We start from the raw sequence: 16,436 nt of genomic DNA, 5'->3' as shown, positions 1-16,436 counted from the left end.
TCCCTTCCATTGCTCTGGCTGAGTTGAAGCTATCTAAGGCCATGACGCCCACCAAGATAAACAAGCATCGTTTGCTTAAACAAAGCCACAGATCAGCCAAAGAGTAGTGAATAACCTTGTTTACTCTGCCCAGCCTGAGAGAGTAAACAAGATCAGACTACCTGGGCAGATAATCTGAACTGGGAAAAGGCGGCTCCCTCCCTATGGTACCATTACATACCCTCCAACATTTCTCCGATGAAAATAGGGGCGTCCTATTCACCATCATCATCAACAACAATAACTTATGTCCAGCTCATCTGACTGGGTTGCCCCAGCCACTCTGGGCGGCTTCCAACATATACAAAAATATTTTTAAAAAACATTAAGCATTCTAAAAAAATCTTCCCTATACTGGGGTGCCTTAAGATGCCTTATAAAGGTTGTATAGTTACTTATCTCCTTGGGCTGGGGGTTGCATAATTCCATACCCTCTGATGAAAATAGGGACATCCTAAGAAAAAGCAGGACATTTTGGGATCAAATCAGAAACCGAAACAGCTTCTGTAAATCCAGGACTGTCCCTGGAAAACAGGGATGTTTGGAGGGTCTGCCATTACGACGCCTAAAAGGTGCTGCTGGCATAAAATCTCGTGCCACGCCTGGTAGCTCCTCAGACTCCCATCATGTTGTGGGAGGAGAAAAATAATGGGAAGGTGTTTTGCTGTTATCATTATACAGTGGTACCTCGGGTTACAAATGCTTTGGGTTACAAACACTTCGGGTTACAAACTCCGCTAACCCAGAAGTAGTACCTCGGATTGCGAACTTTGCTCCAGGATGAGAATGGAAATCGTGCACCAGCGGGAGGCCCCATTAGCGAAAGCGTGCCTCAGATTAAGAACGGTTTCGGGTTAAGAACAGACTTCCGGAACGAATTAAGTTCATAACCCAAGGCACCACTGCATGTTGAATCAGAAGACTCAAAGGGTCAATGATGAGTAGGGATGGGGAAGAAATTTGACCCAGTTTCTTATTTAAAGGCAAATTTACCTAATCTGCACTTTTTAAAAGCAATATAAGAACTGAAACCCAGGCGTCCTTCAAAATCCTCACTATTCTCAATGTTGTAATGTTGTCTGTCCAACTAAAGCCTTTGTAAAGGCATTTGACTGAACTCTGGAAAACGAATGATAGATGAGGTGGGCCTTGGCCTAGTCAAGGGAGGCTTAGTTTTCTTTCACTGAATATCAGTCGATGAGGAGAGTGTTGTGCAAGCAAGGCCTGAGCACACAACACTCTCCTCAGTGAGCGGCATAGTGCCTCTGATATTTGGAATAATGTAGCCAACCGGCATATATTTACAAAGGGTCTGCTTTAATAATATTAGTTTCAACAATATTTGCATATTGTTTAAATGTTTCAATAAGGTATGTTCGTTGTTCTTGCATGCAGGGCCGCTGAATAAGTGTGTTCAAAATGCATTGGACAAATATTGTAGCCACTTTATGTCTGTGCATCCTTGAGATTTAATTCCCCCACTCCCATCATTATCGATGCCTTCAGGCCAAGGACGGCAGAGCACTTTTATCTACTTTAATTGCACAATTTGAATCCCTCCCACAAGAGACTTACAGTCTGGAGACACCCTCCTATGTACAACTGCAAGGAATAAACCAGCACTGCACAAAAGTGGAACTCTGGTAAGGTCCAGGCATGGTGGAAATTTCCTGTTTCAGGTAAGTGGAATGCCTAGGTACCTTCTAGCAAGGTTGGAAGCATTATTGTACTGATGTCACAGGAACTGTTCCAAGGTAACAGGAGTTCACAAGCATGGCCACCAAGATGCTATTCTTTTTAAAAACCACGTTTTTCCTTAGGAACCTATGCCTTTGCCCTCCTTGCTAGCTTCTTCTTTGCAACAGCGAGCACCTTGCAGAACGGTGCAGATACATAATTAACACTCCGTTGTTGAGCTGTCAGTGCCTTCCATCAAGCATCAACCAGGAAGAGTATGTGCTGTAAATGGAATGCACATGCCACCCAGAAAGAATCAATTTATAACCTTCCTCTTAGAAAATAAGATGTTTTTTATAAACGAATAATGTCTTTTATGAATGATACTCATGTCAAAATGTTATAGTGAGCCAAAAGGGGAATGGAGGAGCCAAGTTCGTTCCATATCGGACTCCGGCAGCCACCTATGTAGTGAGGAACTCCTAAATGTACTGCTGATGGGCAACTGGCAGGTTTGGTACTTGCCAGAAGAAGGTGAAACCTGCCAAATGGAGTTCTTTTGTGTATAAAAGGGGAGAGATTTGAGTCAGTGCAAGAAGAATAGCCTAAGAAAGAAGAGGAGACAGGGATGGTTGCAATATCTACAGGAATGGTAAATGTGTCCGGAGTATGAATGAGTGAGACAAGCAATTTATAAAATATCATGATAGACAAGTTGGAAAGCATGTAATCCATGCATGCTCCCAATTTCACAGAACAACCACTTTTTATTACATTTCTGGGTGGTCTTTCTGTAAAGAGGATGGGACACTTTCTGAAGTTTTAGAACTTGCTACCCACTTTGCGGCTCTTCTTCCTTTTTGAGGAGGGGGGAATCTCTGTTGCAACCATTCAATAAGGATCAGGCTTAGCAGCCAGCCTTGCTTTACCTTTACTTGGTTGTTGTCTCCTTTTATTTTTCTGAGAGCAGACCTTGGGGAATTCTGAGCCCCTTGAGTGGGACTTCAGCTGTAAAAGCGAACCCCAGTTTCTATAACATTGATATGGGAACTGGGAAGATGATGAGTGCAAAAGACCCACTGACAGCAGCCACACAGTTTGGGAACACAAGATCTACAAATCTAACAATGAATTTTCAAATACAGTAAAACCCAAAGTTCCTAGTTTGGAGTATCCTTGGAGCCTTGGTAGTACGTAAGGGTTAACACACATGAGGCACATGAGAAGGAGGAGTTCTACCATTACTCCTTCTTACAATTTTCTGGCTCTCCTTTGTGCACTCCAGTTACATGGCTACATTTGGATTAGGTAGGTTCATGAGTCAGATTGCTGTCTCACCATCCTCAGTGCCTGCCCTACCATTAGGCAGAGTGAGACATCAGTTGCCAGGGATCAGGGTGAGGTGGCGAGCTGGAGGAGGGTGGAACTGTGCATGTCAGGAAGCAAAATATAGTGGGAGGGGAGGGAAAGAGAGGCCAGTAACCCTTTTGAAGACCCGTCAGGACAGACCTCTCTCTTTCTTCTTCAGCTCCCACCTTCTCCTGCAAGGTGAGACAGCAGCTGGGGTTTCTGCATTTCCCAGTTGCTTATTTGACACATCAAAAAACTACGTTTCACAGAAAAGGATGGGTGGGTGGAGTTCATAGCCAGGGAAACTCATTGCCTTTGTGTCTTTGGCTTCCAGGCTGGAGCTGCTACAAAGTTCTGCATCTTCTAAGAAACTGCTTTGATCCCGGTACACCTGTAACTCAGCGACCTGCTTGGCTGGGGCCTCTGGGTAGGTATCGCAGCCTTTCACTATATCAGAAGGTCCTGGACGGTACACAAGGCCTTGTGTGTCTAGATGAGCCTGCAGCTTCAAAGAGCTGAGGGGAATATCAGCCCCAGATGAAGGCAGCCATCTCACTTGGCCACTTTTATAGCTAGTTCTGCATTCCCAAGAGACTGTCTCCAAGCCACCAAAATTAAATCCTCCCAGTGATGGTGATGGGTGTTCAGAAGATTCCAAGAGGCCCAGAGCACTTCTGTAGTCCTCATCAGCTGAATAATCTTCTCTCACCAGCCCTCCTGAGGAGAGGGAGTCTACAACAGCAACTGACAAGCAAGAGGGGTCCTCATTGCCCTTATCAAAACCATTTGGACAATAGTCACTTGATCCCTGAGCACCTAAACTTCCTGGAATCAGTTGGAACTGGGGGTTCTCCTGCTCTGTTGGCAGGCCGTCTTCCAAGGGCAGCTGCACAGTAGTTGAGATGAAAACTACGGAATCAGCTTCCAAGTGAAGTGCAGGTATCTGAGCAGATGAATTCCTGTTCAGAAAGACCTGTGGAGAAATGAACAGATTGTTGCTCCATTGTAAACCAAGAAGAAATTCAACAGGGCAGTATGCTACCGCATAAAATTTCATGGGCAAAAATAGTTCCATCAGAGGTCCTTCTCTAGGCACCCCTCTCTTCAAAGGCAAGACAGGTAGTGACTAGATAGAGAGGGGCTTCTCCCATTTGTGAAATACTCTCTCCAGTTGCTCAGGTGCCAGATGAAGGCTCTCTTATTTGTCCAAGCCTTCCCATGAATGGCACACTGCTTGTTCTGTTTTTTCAATCTGCTGCTCCACAATATTAAGGCTCCCCCATTATTTTTTAAACACTGCCTATTAATAAAAGCATCAGTGAAAAAGCTTCTATTCCAGCTTGCTTCTTGCTATGCTAGATGTCTTTTTGCAAGGGGATTCCCCCACCCACCCACCCAGAGGGGAGCATTCAAGACTGCAATTTCTTCCACCTGCAGTCTGAAATGACACAGTTCATCCTATCACTTCAGGATTCTTCTCCTCACTACCAACTCACTTTGCTGCAAATGTAGATTGAGACTTTCACAGATGGCAACTGGTTTAAAATTGTAGGGTATGCAAAACACTGATGCCCAAGGACGATACATGTAAGAATTATAGCCTGTTCCAACAGGCTTGGGGAAACTGACAGCTTCTACACACACACACACACGTTTAATTGTTTTTAATTGTTATTTTTTCTATGTTTTTAGCTGTTCTTATTTTTATCTGTAAATTGCCTTGGGTCCCTGTCAACAACAACAACAACAACAACAGCTGTATGTGTCCACAAGAGAGTTGCCTCAAAGCATACATTCTATCAAAAAAGGATGCAGATCTGTTGATATTTGTGCCAAGCTGAAGCAAACAATTGCTACTCACCAGGGATTTGGGGAGATCCATTTCTGAGGTGCTCAGTTGCATGTACTGCTTAAGGAAAGTCTTTCCAACCCCACTCAACAGGATGAGTCCAAAAACAGAGGCCAACACTATAACAGAAAGGGTCCAGTAGACACCTGAAATGGGGTAAAAAAAGTTGGGAGAAAAAAATAACCTTTCTTCAATTAACACCATTCTATTCTACAGTGGTACCTTGGTTTAAGAACAGTCCTGTTTATGAACGATTCAGTTTACAAACTCTGCAAAACTGGTAGCAGTGTCCCGGTTTGTGAACTTTACCTCAATCTAAGAACGGAATCCAAACATTGGAAGGGCACCGGCCGTGGGAGGCCTCATTAGGGAAAGCGCGCCTCGGTTTAAGAATTGTTTCAATTTAAGAATGGACTTCTGGAACGGATTAAGTTCATAAACTGAAGTACCATTGTATCAGGATTGTGAATAAGGGCTTTTCCCGGCGAATAAGTAGGTCCATTGCAGTTTAACCTTTGGAAAGCTAATCCTGACGGCCTTGATACTGAAATCTTAGGAAGGATAACAACAGGAAGATTTAAAGAAGGAACTATTGTAAACTCAAGGCAGTGGAAACATAAGATGATTAGACCCCACTGAAATTGAAGCATGGGAAGCCGCAACAAAAATTTATACTGGTAATTTGGCAGAATATTTGGACTATATGAGATGTATTTGTATAATTTGGAATATGCAATGTGATCTGATTGGATTGTTAAAATGGAAAGCTTAATAAAAAATATTATTAAAAAAAAAGATATTGAAATCTTAATTTAGTCCATATTTAGAGGAGTGGAGGAGACAGCCATCCCACTTTTATATTTTCAGTATACAGGTGACTCTCAACGTACGCAGGGGTTATGTTCCAGGGATTGCGCATAAAGCCAATATTATTATTATTATTATTACTATTATTATTATTATTATTTATAATTTATACCCTGCCCATCTGGCTGGGTTTCCCCAGCCACTCTGGGCGGCTTCCAACAAATATTAAAATACAATGGTCTGTTAAATATTAAAAGCTTCCCTGAAGAGGGCTGCCTTCAGATGTCTTCTAAAAGTCTGGTAGTTGTTTTTCTCTTTGACATCTGGTGGGAAAGCATTCCGTAGGGCGGGTGCCACTACCGAGAAGGCCCTCTGCTTGGTTCCCTGTAACTTAGCTTCTCACAGCAAGGGAACCGCCAGGAGGCCCTCGGCACTGGACCTCAGTGTCCAGGCAGAATGATGGGGGTGGAGATGCTCCTTCAGGTATACTGGAGCAGTTTAGGGCTTTAAAGGTCAGCACCAACACTTTGAATTGTGCTCGGAAATGTAAAGGTAAAGGTAAAGGTACCTCTGCCCGTACGGGCCAGTCGTGTCTGACTCTAGGGTTGTGCGCTCATCTCACTTAAGAGGCTGTCTGGAGACACTTCCGGGTCACGTGGCCAGCGTGACGAAGCTGTTCTGGCAAACCAGCACCAGCGCAGCACACAAAACGCTGTATATCTTCCTGCTATAAAGCGGTACCTATTTATCTACTTGCACTTAGGGGTGCTTTCAAACTGCTAGGTGGGCGGGAGCTGGGACCGAACGACGGGAGCTCACCCCGCCGCGGAGATTTGAACCGCCGACCATACGATTGGCAAGTCCTAGGCACTGAGGTTTTACCCACAGCGCCACCTGCGTCCCCAGCTCGGAAATGTACTGGGAGCCAATGTAGATCTTTCAAGACCGGTGTTATGTGGTCTCAGTGGCCACTCCCAGTCACCAGTCTAGCTGCCGCATTCTGGATTAGTTGTAGTTTCCGGGTCACCTTGAAAGGTAGCCCCACATAGAACACATTGCAGTAATCCAAGTGAGAGATAACTAGAGCATGCACCACTCTCATGAGACAGTCCGCAGGCAGATGGGGTCTCAGCCTGCGTACCAGATGGAGCTGGTAAACAGCTGCCCTGGACACAGAATTGACCTGTACCTCCATGCTTCATTCGTGAGTCCAGAATGACTCCCAGGCTGCGCACCTGGTACTTCATGGGCACAGTTACCCCATTCAGGACCAGGGAGTCCTCCACACCTGCCCGCCTCCTGTCCCCCCAAAACAGTACTTCTGTCTTGTCAGGATTCAACCTCAGCCTGTTAGCAGCCACATAAAGCCACATCTTCTAAAGACAGCACAGTCTCTGCTGACCTTTATTCCTAGGAAACTGAACCCTGGGTAAGCACAGGCACACCTGGAGTCTCTTGCACATTGAGATATTGGGGTGGTGCACAAAAACAGCAAAGATTAGGTAGATTACCCCAGTCCAAAGTGAGTGGGGGTGAAGTCTCTTTGTCTCTTACCTGTTGAGCTAGGTGGTGTTTTAATACACTGCACAGCTTCCCTGGTTCGCTGGTTGGCAACTTCTGCTTTGACGCAATAATTGGTATTTGGCTTCACATTCTTAAAGGTGTGTTTTGTTACATTTATTCTTCTTTGTTTGCTATCCATCTTGGGAAAGAAGACACACAGGGTGTCAAAGCAGATCCATGCTCTTAGAAACAACAAAAGGCTACTGTCACTTTTAAGGTCAGTTTTTAAACTGGAAGCCTTTAGATAAGGCTGCGGGCAAACAAGTTTTCTTCAACTTAGTGCTCTCCAGATGTTGGACTACAACTCCCATCAGCCTCAGCCAACATTGCCAGTTGTCAGGGATGGTGGGAGCAGTATTCCAATTGGATCTGGTGGTCATTCATGTTGAGGAAGGTCAGTGAAAACCACAATTAGATATTTCTGTTGTGGCTTAATGGCTAAGAAACTGAGTTGTGGATCAGGAAATCCCTGGTCCAAATTTAGCCTCTACAAAAAGGAAAGAAAGAAAACGCAGTTGCACTGTAGTCCTATGCATCTCTTCTCAGAAGTAAGTTCCACTAAGATCCATCTGCACTATATATTTAAAGCAGTTTCATGCCACTTTAAACAGTCATGGCTTCTCCCAAAGTATCTTGGGAATTTCAGTTTTCTAAGGGTGCTGGGAGTTGCTAGGACACCACCTATTCCTCTCACAGCTACAATTCCCAGAGGCCCCTGCAAAGATGGATTAACCGTTAAACAATTCAGAATTGTAGCACTTTCTGGGCCATACACCTGTGCTGGGTGGGGCCAGGGCAAAAGTGGGTGGACCAACAAACACAACTTCCCCTTTTGTACAATAGGCTAGTTTCTACTATCTTCCATCTAGGCAAGCAAGAAATATTATCAATGTTAAGGGAAACTTTCCAGCCAGGCAAAAACACTTGGCATGCGAAGCAAGGACAATGAGTAGGGTGGCCAGGACAGAGTTTCAAGGACCAAGGACCAAGGAAGGACACCTTCAGCCTCTGGCCCTGAGGTTCTCCACCCCTGTGTGAACCCATTCAATACAATCTGCCTGGTTCAAGGAAATGGGCATCAAGGAAAGGGAGAATCTTGTTCAACAACAACAACAACAACGAACCCAACAGCTGTTCAGTTCATCTTCACACAACATTACGCTCTGGAAATCTCCCCCTTCACTACTGAGGATGATCAGGATCTTTAGAAGGGATGTAAAATCCAATGAGTCATTTTCCTTCAGTAGGATCTGGGGCATAGAGATGGATACCGTAATGTTGCGATCTGCAGCAGCCAGAGAGAGAATGAGGGGGCCAACAACAGCTGTAAAGAGAGAGGAAAAGAAGGAGATACATTTGGCTGGTTCCATTTCACCTTTCAGTGCCCCAGGCAGAATAGGCAACTCAGATCTCGCCATCGTCAGCACTTTTAATCTCTGCGCTTTCTTCTGAATGTCAGGACTAGACGACGTGCCATATTAAATCCATGTTTACATTACATTATGTTTTAAAGCAGAGATGGACAGGACACCCCTTCAGAAGGAGCTGCCTTTCTTCTGCAAAGTAGTACATGCATGGTCACCTAACCCAATTCAAGTCTTTGACAGAAAAAGTTCCCTTACTGTCTTTGTATGGCTGCAGCCAATCCGAATAGGTCCATTCTGACCACCTGCCTCCATCCTGGGCTCTCACCCTGGCTTGGTAAAAACTGAAAACGTCTGACAGATGAAGCTGGCAGCTTTGGTTTCCTCTGAGATTCCTTCTTCTGCAGGACGGCTCTTTGATCCAGTCAGGATAAGATCTGTTACTTAGAAGCAGAAGATGCAATAGTACCATGACATCTCTTGTCTTAGCATTTGTTCCACGCTACCCACAACCAGCCTGTCTGTGAAGCGCAGCACCCCGAGAGGAGGAAGAGTCACCACTGCCCAAAGTGGCAAGATAAGCAAGAGGCTTGTTGGGTGGGGGGCTGCACCTTCTACCCCCACACCATCATGCCTCCCCCCTGGCAGGTGGAACTGCTGTTGCCAAAGCCAGCTCCTGCCCTTCGCTGCTTCAGAGTGCTACCCTCTGCTGGGTGTTTGCTGCCTCCTGCTCCTCAACTCTGGCAGCTGGCAGTGGCAGGCTCATGGATTGCTGTGGCAGGCTCCTCTGCTCACCCCTTCTTCTTGCTTGCCCTCTTTGGGGCAGCCCAGGTGTAAGTATAGGTTTGCTGCTGCCATCCATGAGTGTGCCAGTGGTGGGGTTGAGCAGCAGCAAAGAGCAAGCACCCAGCAACAGTGAGCACCCAGCAGGGCCAAGTGCTGGCCACCAGAAGGTGCTGAGGGCTAGGGGTTGCCATCTGGGGTTTTGCCTCTAGTGGCAACATGGCTTGGGCCAGGGCTTACCCTGAAAGTTAATCTCTCGTTCATGATTTCAGTCATGATCAAAATGATACTGCTTTCAGGAAGACTGTGGCCAGGATAGAGCCAATGGTGTACCTCCATACCTGGAGCACTGATTTACCCCCTGTTGTTGTTGTTATTTATTGAACATGATCATTTCTTGTTACGCACAAAGGCATCCAAAAGGCTTGCAACATATTTAAGACCATAAGCATAAACAACTAAAACACATTGTAGAAAAAACACATTTACATGAAAACATACGTTCTTCATTAAAAAAAAATATGGACAAGGAGCAACAAGAAATAAGAGCAGCAGAAAACATTGGCAACCTAGCTAAAAGCAAGCAACATCACTGTAGTCCAATCAAAAGCCTGAAAGGAAAAGTATGTTTTTACCTGAAGGCCTCTGAAAAGAGAGTGGCACAGATGGGGGAGCCACAACTGAAAAGGCCCTTTCCTTTGTCACCTATGCACCACCCCCCACCCCCCAGAAAACACATCAAGGGAAACTGCTCTTAACACCCATAGAGACTTTCCTTGAAATCTAAATAATTTTCAAGCAGTGATTTTGGTCAGTACTGTGGCACTGGGAGTGTGGGTGGATAGACTGAAACTTACCCTCCCCATCATTCCACAGTCCTACAGCTGCTGCACAAATAACAAAAACCAGGAACATTAGCTGCACTCACGCAGCTAACTTCTTGGCAAGTTTGACCCTCAGTGTTGACAACGCTTAGCTAGGTGGACTGATTGTCTGGTTCAGTATAAGTTCAAAAGAGGTAGTTCTTGGAAAAGAAAATGTCAGCATACCCATTACTTTTCTCCACCTCATACTGAGTGCTGTTGGTCGAGTTTGGAGACTGGTGCCATGTCAATAAAGTGTAGAAGTTCTCCGAAATTAGTGTCACATTTTGTGGAGGAAGCAGGATTCCTTAGAATGAATGAGAAGGGGGAAAGTGAACAAATCAAGAACTCTGGAAGGAAAGAGCTCTCCAAATATGCTACTTTCAGCTGAAAAGGATAAATCCTGATGAATACTGTATATACTCAGAATTCAGGGGACGGGAAAGGCTGGATTCAAGCCAGGCCCAGATGCAGAGTGAGATGGTTGGGATGGGTTTTGGTTTCTCTCCATTCCCCCCCCCCCCCCAGTATTTAGTTAAGTTCTCCATATTTCCATAGCAGTTTGCATTTTGCTTCTTTTTAAAAAAGTCCTCATGAAAATTCACCAGCATTCTTCTAGGCAATGTAGCTTAATATAACGTGATTCCAAAGCTATTTTCTCTAATACGATGCATGTTTGTAAGTTGCATTCGCTAATTTCACCCAAACATACACATTTTTGTACTGATAACTTGGCTGGAGAACTGTGTTGCAAAATTCACAGAAGGGTGAATTTTGAATCATGGCTGTGTTTTAGAAAGAGCAGATTGAGTAAGGTCACCTTTAAATGCAAACTGAATCTAGCGTCTCACCCACCCTGTGGTTTGCAGATCTGACTTGAACTCATACCAGGATGCAGAAGATCTTCTTCAAAGATCTACCAAATACCGTAAGTAGCAGGACTGCAAAGGAACTTTGAATCACCGGATGTCAGACGAGTTACAAGTGGGCAGCCCCACCCAAATGGGCCAATTCCCCTCCCATTATACAGGCTGCAGATGTATGCTGTGTATTGTCTGTCGAACAGATATCTGTTAGGAGACATCTGAATGCAGTCCTGTATAGGCAAGCTTTTTAAAGGTTTGATGTTTTACTATGTTTTGACATGAATAATAATAATAATAGTAGTAGTGGTGGTGGTGGTGGTGGTTGCTCCACACAGCCGATGGTTAAAGTAACAGCTTTATTAAGCAAAGCTCTGCGCAGCTTCCTGGTGGAGCTCTAAAAATCCAGTTCCACAGGTTAGGTGACTCTTAAAGCAACAGTGCAGAGTTTTTTTCTGTATACCTGAAGATAACATTTCCTAAATGGATATGAATTCACCTGAAGGAATGGGGTCTGAAAGGATAGGGGTTTGAGGAAACCAGTTTTGAATTGGGAGGCTTGGGAGATTGGAACAGAGGGAATCCTCAATTAGCTAAAGGTATCCTGATGCTTTCAACTTTTCTTTGCATTGACCTGATTCTCTAATTTCCTGACACATTTCACCTCTGACTGTGGCTGCCTCCATACTAAGTAGAACTGCTTTCTTTTCTGCTGCCCTCCTTCCTGGCCACCTCTAGCTCCACAATTTACAGGTAGATTGCCTTTTCAGGAAGACACCCCCTAGCCCTTCCCTTATGCCATGGGTAGGCAAACTAAGGCCCAGGGACCGGATCCGGCCCAATCGCCTTCTAAATCCGGCCTGCGGGCAGCCCGGGAATCAGTGTGTTTTTACATGAGTAGAATGTGCCCTTTTATTTAAAATGCATCTCTGGGTTATTTGTGGGGCATACGAATTCATTCATTCTCCCCCCCCCCCTCCTCAAAATATAGTCCGGCCCCCCACAAGGTCTGAGGGACAGTGGACCACCCCCCCCTGCTGGAAAAGTTTGCTGACCCCTGCCTTACCATCTCCTTTGAGGAAATATCAGCTGATCATTTCAGTTGACAGCCATCAGCTTAAATCAATGATAGGGCAGGACATTTCCTTGACTTATCCAAGGTCAAAGTTTGTGTTGCAATACTCAGAAATGCCTGCATATATAGCACAACTTCCTAATGCCTTGTAATTCTGAGTCCTGGTAATCATGAAGATCTAGAATGCTGCACAAATCAAACGAAGTTTATGTGATCTATGTGAACTAATACGTCCTCATTAACACCTCACCAGTGTGTGGGCAGGTCAGGGCTTTGGGGGCAGACACCCACGGTTCTCTCAGCAGAATAAGGACCCCAGAACTCAGTAGTTCTTGCTTATCACACTTTGATATAAGTAATAGACATGGTCATCTAAAATTAATTGACGCACATATATTCCATTACTCTCTCATAATTATCTTAAATCCAGAACATAAAATTACCTAATTGCATCACTTCATCTAGGCTGGCCCTTTGCCTTTTGCCAGTTTTTGCTTGATGTTATCAAAGCAACATATTCCTGTGCTTGTATGCATGAATTTATTGGAAAACAGGATTTCCTTCTCAGCTTATATCCCCCCCCCCCCCTGCAAAGCCCTGGAAGGACCTTTATCTACAGATAGATCAAAGGTCTTCAGGACACATTCTTTCTTTGCCAGAAATGGGGGTGGGCGCAGCTATGGCCATTCAGATGTTGTTGGGCTACCACTCCCATCATCCTTCATCTTAGCTGGGAGGCTTAGGTGGAGTCCCACAACTTCCAGAGGAGTCCCCAAGTTCCCCATCCCTGGTGCAGGCACTAGGAGCCAAGAACAGCTAGTCAACTTTTCTTCACCAACTTAAGGAATCAAAGACTTACCAAGTTGGAAGGAGTGGCCGATAAAGAGCAAAAATGCAGCCCACAATGCAACGGCCATGGTTCCTGGCTGGCGGGCTCTGCTCTCCTTCCATCTGTCTCGCGGCCATGCATTTGAATCATATGAATTGGACAAATGTGGAAGGATGAATTCCTGAAGTTACCACACCTTAAGACTGAGTTCTCTCATTGCACACCAATTACTTAAGTGAAGGATTAGCGAGCAAATTCTTTTTGAACAGGGGGAGGAGCAGGAAGAGGGTGCGTAAGGACAGTCCTTTTGTTTGTGTGCACATGATCTGCGAGTGGAATGCTGGTTGGGAGCCAGTATGCTGTGGATACTAAACTTCACAACAAGTCACCTGATTCAAAGTAAAAAGGAAGCTTTATACCTGCCCCTTTTAATCCCAGCAGTCAGTGTCAAACAGAGCTTCTTTTCCAAAAGCAGACTAACAGAGTGATGGACTAGGGCTGGGTAGATCCAGGGTGAAATCCCCACTCGCAAATACTTCCCTTGCCAACTTTTCACCTGTATGTGGTCATCCACATCTGCAAAAAGGGAAAGGGAGAGTGAGGGTGATGATTGGATGCCTGGTTTTTCCCATGGGGGATGTGTATTCCTGATGATCTGTGCCATTCACATGCAAAGACAATGATTTTAAATGGTTCTGTTTCCCACCCCAAGCAAATAAAACTTATAAAGTAGAAGTGCCTGGGAGCAATGGCTATTTGATGGTGGGCAATCAAGAACAAAGGACGCGGGTGGCGCTGTGAGTTAAACCACAGAGCCTAGGACTTGCTGATCAGAAGGTCGACAGTTCGAATCCCCGCAACGGGTTGAGCTCCCGTTGCTCGGTCCGTGCTCATTGTTGAAAGCACATGAAAGTGCAAGTAGATAAATAGGTACCGCTCCAGCGGGAAGGTAAACGGCATTTCCGTGCGCTGCTCTGGTTCACCAGAAGCGGCTTAGTCATGCTGGCCACATGACCTGGAAGCTGTATGCCAACTCCCTCGGCCAATAAAGCGAGGTGCGCGCCGCAGCCTCAGAGTTGGTCACGACTGGACCTAATGGTCAGGGGTCCCTTTACCTTTACCTAAGAACAATAGCAGCACTGTAAATAGGAAAAAGGGAATAAGAAAGAAGTGGGGAAATAACCATATCCAATATGTAAGACGCAATCACTGCCACTGTCAGGAAAATCTAAAACAGTGACATTATTTTTGCAAATCACCACACCAGGCTGAGATCATTCAAATTTAATTAAACAAGAACCATTTCGGATAAAGTTTGCATGATAAACAGGTACAGATCAGCAAACCTCCTCCCTACTCCTGTGTTAATGAACACATTACCTGCATTATATGATAAAAGCCTGCTGTAATTAAAGGACTTCAATGAGCAGCTAAACACAATGAGGGAGAGGGCCAACTGCTGTTCACAGGTCAGAGTGGTCCATAATTGGGCTGCAGCTGCTGAGAAAGCCCCCCCCCCCATTGCTTCTTACACCCTAGATAGTTCCTTTCTTTCTTACAGCTGTCAACAATGGATGGATCATTGTTTATTGGGAAGGTCTGTAGCTCAGTAGTAGCAGCACGTGACTTGCATGCAGAAGGCCCCAGGTTCAGTCTGAAAATCCCAGAGAGCTGCTGCCAGCCAGTGTGGACAATACAGAGCTAGATGGCCCAATGGCCTGACTCCATATGAGGTAGCTTCCACTGTTCCTGTGTTGCTCTGCCACTCTTTCAGTCTTCACTCTTATTTTTATAGTCTATCCATTTTCAGTAGTAAACACAGACAAATGGTCTAACTCGGAATAACTCCCTATTGCCTGCACCCTGCTTGCCATTCACTCCATGTACAAAAGATATTCACATACAGGTGCTTAACAAATCATGTGTAAATATTGAAGGCATTAGGAAATATGATGCTCATTGTTTCAGTGGATTTACTCCAGTGATTACCATGAGTCAATGGATGTGTCTTTGTCATGTCACGGTTTCTGATGTGTTGAATAAAAATGCACCATGTTTCTTCAGGATTGCCCTTAGTGTATTGTCTGTAAGTTGCTTAGTTTTTCCACAAGTGCATTGGCAGCTGTATTCCAAATCTGAGCCAAAATTTGTCTAATGGTCACCAAAACAAGGATTAATAATTCTTTAAACAATTAGCCCTTTAAAACTTCAGTTTAACCATGCTAGTCTGGGATCACAGAAAACCACTTGACTTGTAATAAGACTTCATCCATTATTAAACTCCGAAAACCTTGAACCACCATGCAGTTCCACATGTGGTTGTAAGATCCCAAGCGCTGGGCAACCTCTCCAATATAGTGGGTTTGATTGAGGGTTTATTTTATTGCATATGAGAGGTGTGCAACACCACCAAGATAGTATCTTTATGTGGTTTTCTTTCAACCTTACAGATATGGTCTTAGTTGTCTGTTTCCCCCAAAGTTTATGCCACTCAGTTGGCTCAGTATAATACTTCAAATCTGATTTCCGCAGAGATTTTAAGGAACCTAGATTGTCCATCATTGCCTCACAAATAATTTATAGATGTGTGTGTGTGTGTGTGTGTAGAATTTAGATGTAACTGTTCTATAGGTTTGAGTGGTATGATGGCTTGAAACATATAGTTGGATGGAAAGTGTATTATTTGATGAACCATCAGTCAGTTTCGTCTCCAAGGTTTGGATCTCACCCTTCAAAACTTTTACAGTCAAAATATTATTATACATACAATAGTGAAATAAATAAATGACTAAATAATATAGTTTTATGATTAGAAGTTTTGATAAAAGGTAAAGGGTAAAGGGACCCCTGACCATTAGGTACAGTCGCAGACGACTTTGGGGTTGCAGCACCCATCTCGCTTTATTGGGCGAGTGAGCCGGCGTACAGCTTCTGGGTCATGTGGCCAGCATGACTAAGCTGCTTCTGACGAACCAGAGCAGCACACGGAAACGCCGTTTGCCTTCCCGCCAGAGAAGTATTTATCTACTTGCACTTTGATATGCTTTCAAACTGCTAGGTTGGCAGGAGCAGGGACCGAGCAACGGGAGCTCACCCCGTCGCGGGGATTCGAACCACCGACCTTCTGATCGGCAAGCCCTAGGCTCTGCGGTTTAACCCATAGGGCAAATTGAGCAAGGAGTACTGCAGGCAACTGCCTTAGGCCATCTCCAAAATGTTGTGGGGGTTTAGTCTGCAACATCTCATTGATGCAGTAATAGTGAATTTATACAGGGCTGGGCTGACATCGTTCTGCTTTATTAGTTGTTCTGTGATAGCTCCCAAATGCTACCACCATTTTGCTAGCTGCAGAACTCTTGCACTGTAGTGCAATG

General features: G+C 44.8%; 1 protein-coding gene across 2 annotated transcripts; it reads right to left on the bottom strand.

The window, feature by feature from the left end:
* Positions 1-1,561: 1,561 nt before the first annotated feature.
* On the bottom strand, positions 1,562-13,818 carry LOC309361844 (uncharacterized protein). Of its 2 annotated transcripts, none has more exons than XM_081897079.1 (7): positions 13,093-13,818; positions 10,482-10,602; positions 8,908-9,086; positions 8,410-8,609; positions 7,277-7,424; positions 4,928-5,061; positions 1,562-4,039 (listed from the first exon to the last, which is right to left on the bottom strand). In XM_081897079.1, the coding sequence occupies exons 1-7, from the start codon at positions 13,148-13,150 to the stop codon at positions 3,323-3,325; spliced, it is 1,557 nt and encodes a 518-aa protein (XP_081753205.1). In that variant the 5' UTR covers positions 13,151-13,818; the 3' UTR covers positions 1,562-3,322. The 2 variants fall into 2 exon arrangements, with proteins under 2 accessions (XP_081753205.1, XP_081753204.1); XM_081897078.1 differs by having other exon boundaries at positions 8,908-9,092; positions 13,093-13,816.
* Between the last annotated feature and the right edge of the window lie 2,618 nt (positions 13,819-16,436).

The sequence above is a fragment of the Podarcis melisellensis genome (genome assembly GCF_964234715.1).
Source record: "Podarcis melisellensis genome assembly, chromosome: Z".
Taxonomy (NCBI): domain Eukaryota; kingdom Metazoa; phylum Chordata; class Lepidosauria; order Squamata; family Lacertidae; genus Podarcis; species Podarcis melisellensis.
The sequence above is the reverse complement of the archived record's forward strand: the minus strand, read 5'-3'. Positions and strand labels throughout refer to the sequence as shown.

Bases quoted from the DNA above. Each gene is read 5' to 3' on its own strand.
- LOC309361844 (XM_081897078.1), bottom strand. From the start codon at position 13,150: ATGGCCGTTGCATTGTGGGCTGCATTTTTGCTCTTTATCGGCCACTCC. The intron at 8,610-8,907 runs GTAAGGGAACTT...CTCTCTTTACAG, and splicing joins GCTGCAGCCATACAAAGACA to CTGTTGTTGGCCCCCTCATT. The intron at 4,040-4,927 runs GTGAGTAGCAAT...ATTTCTCCACAG, and splicing joins TGGATCTCCCCAAATCCCTG to GTCTTTCTGAACAGGAATTC.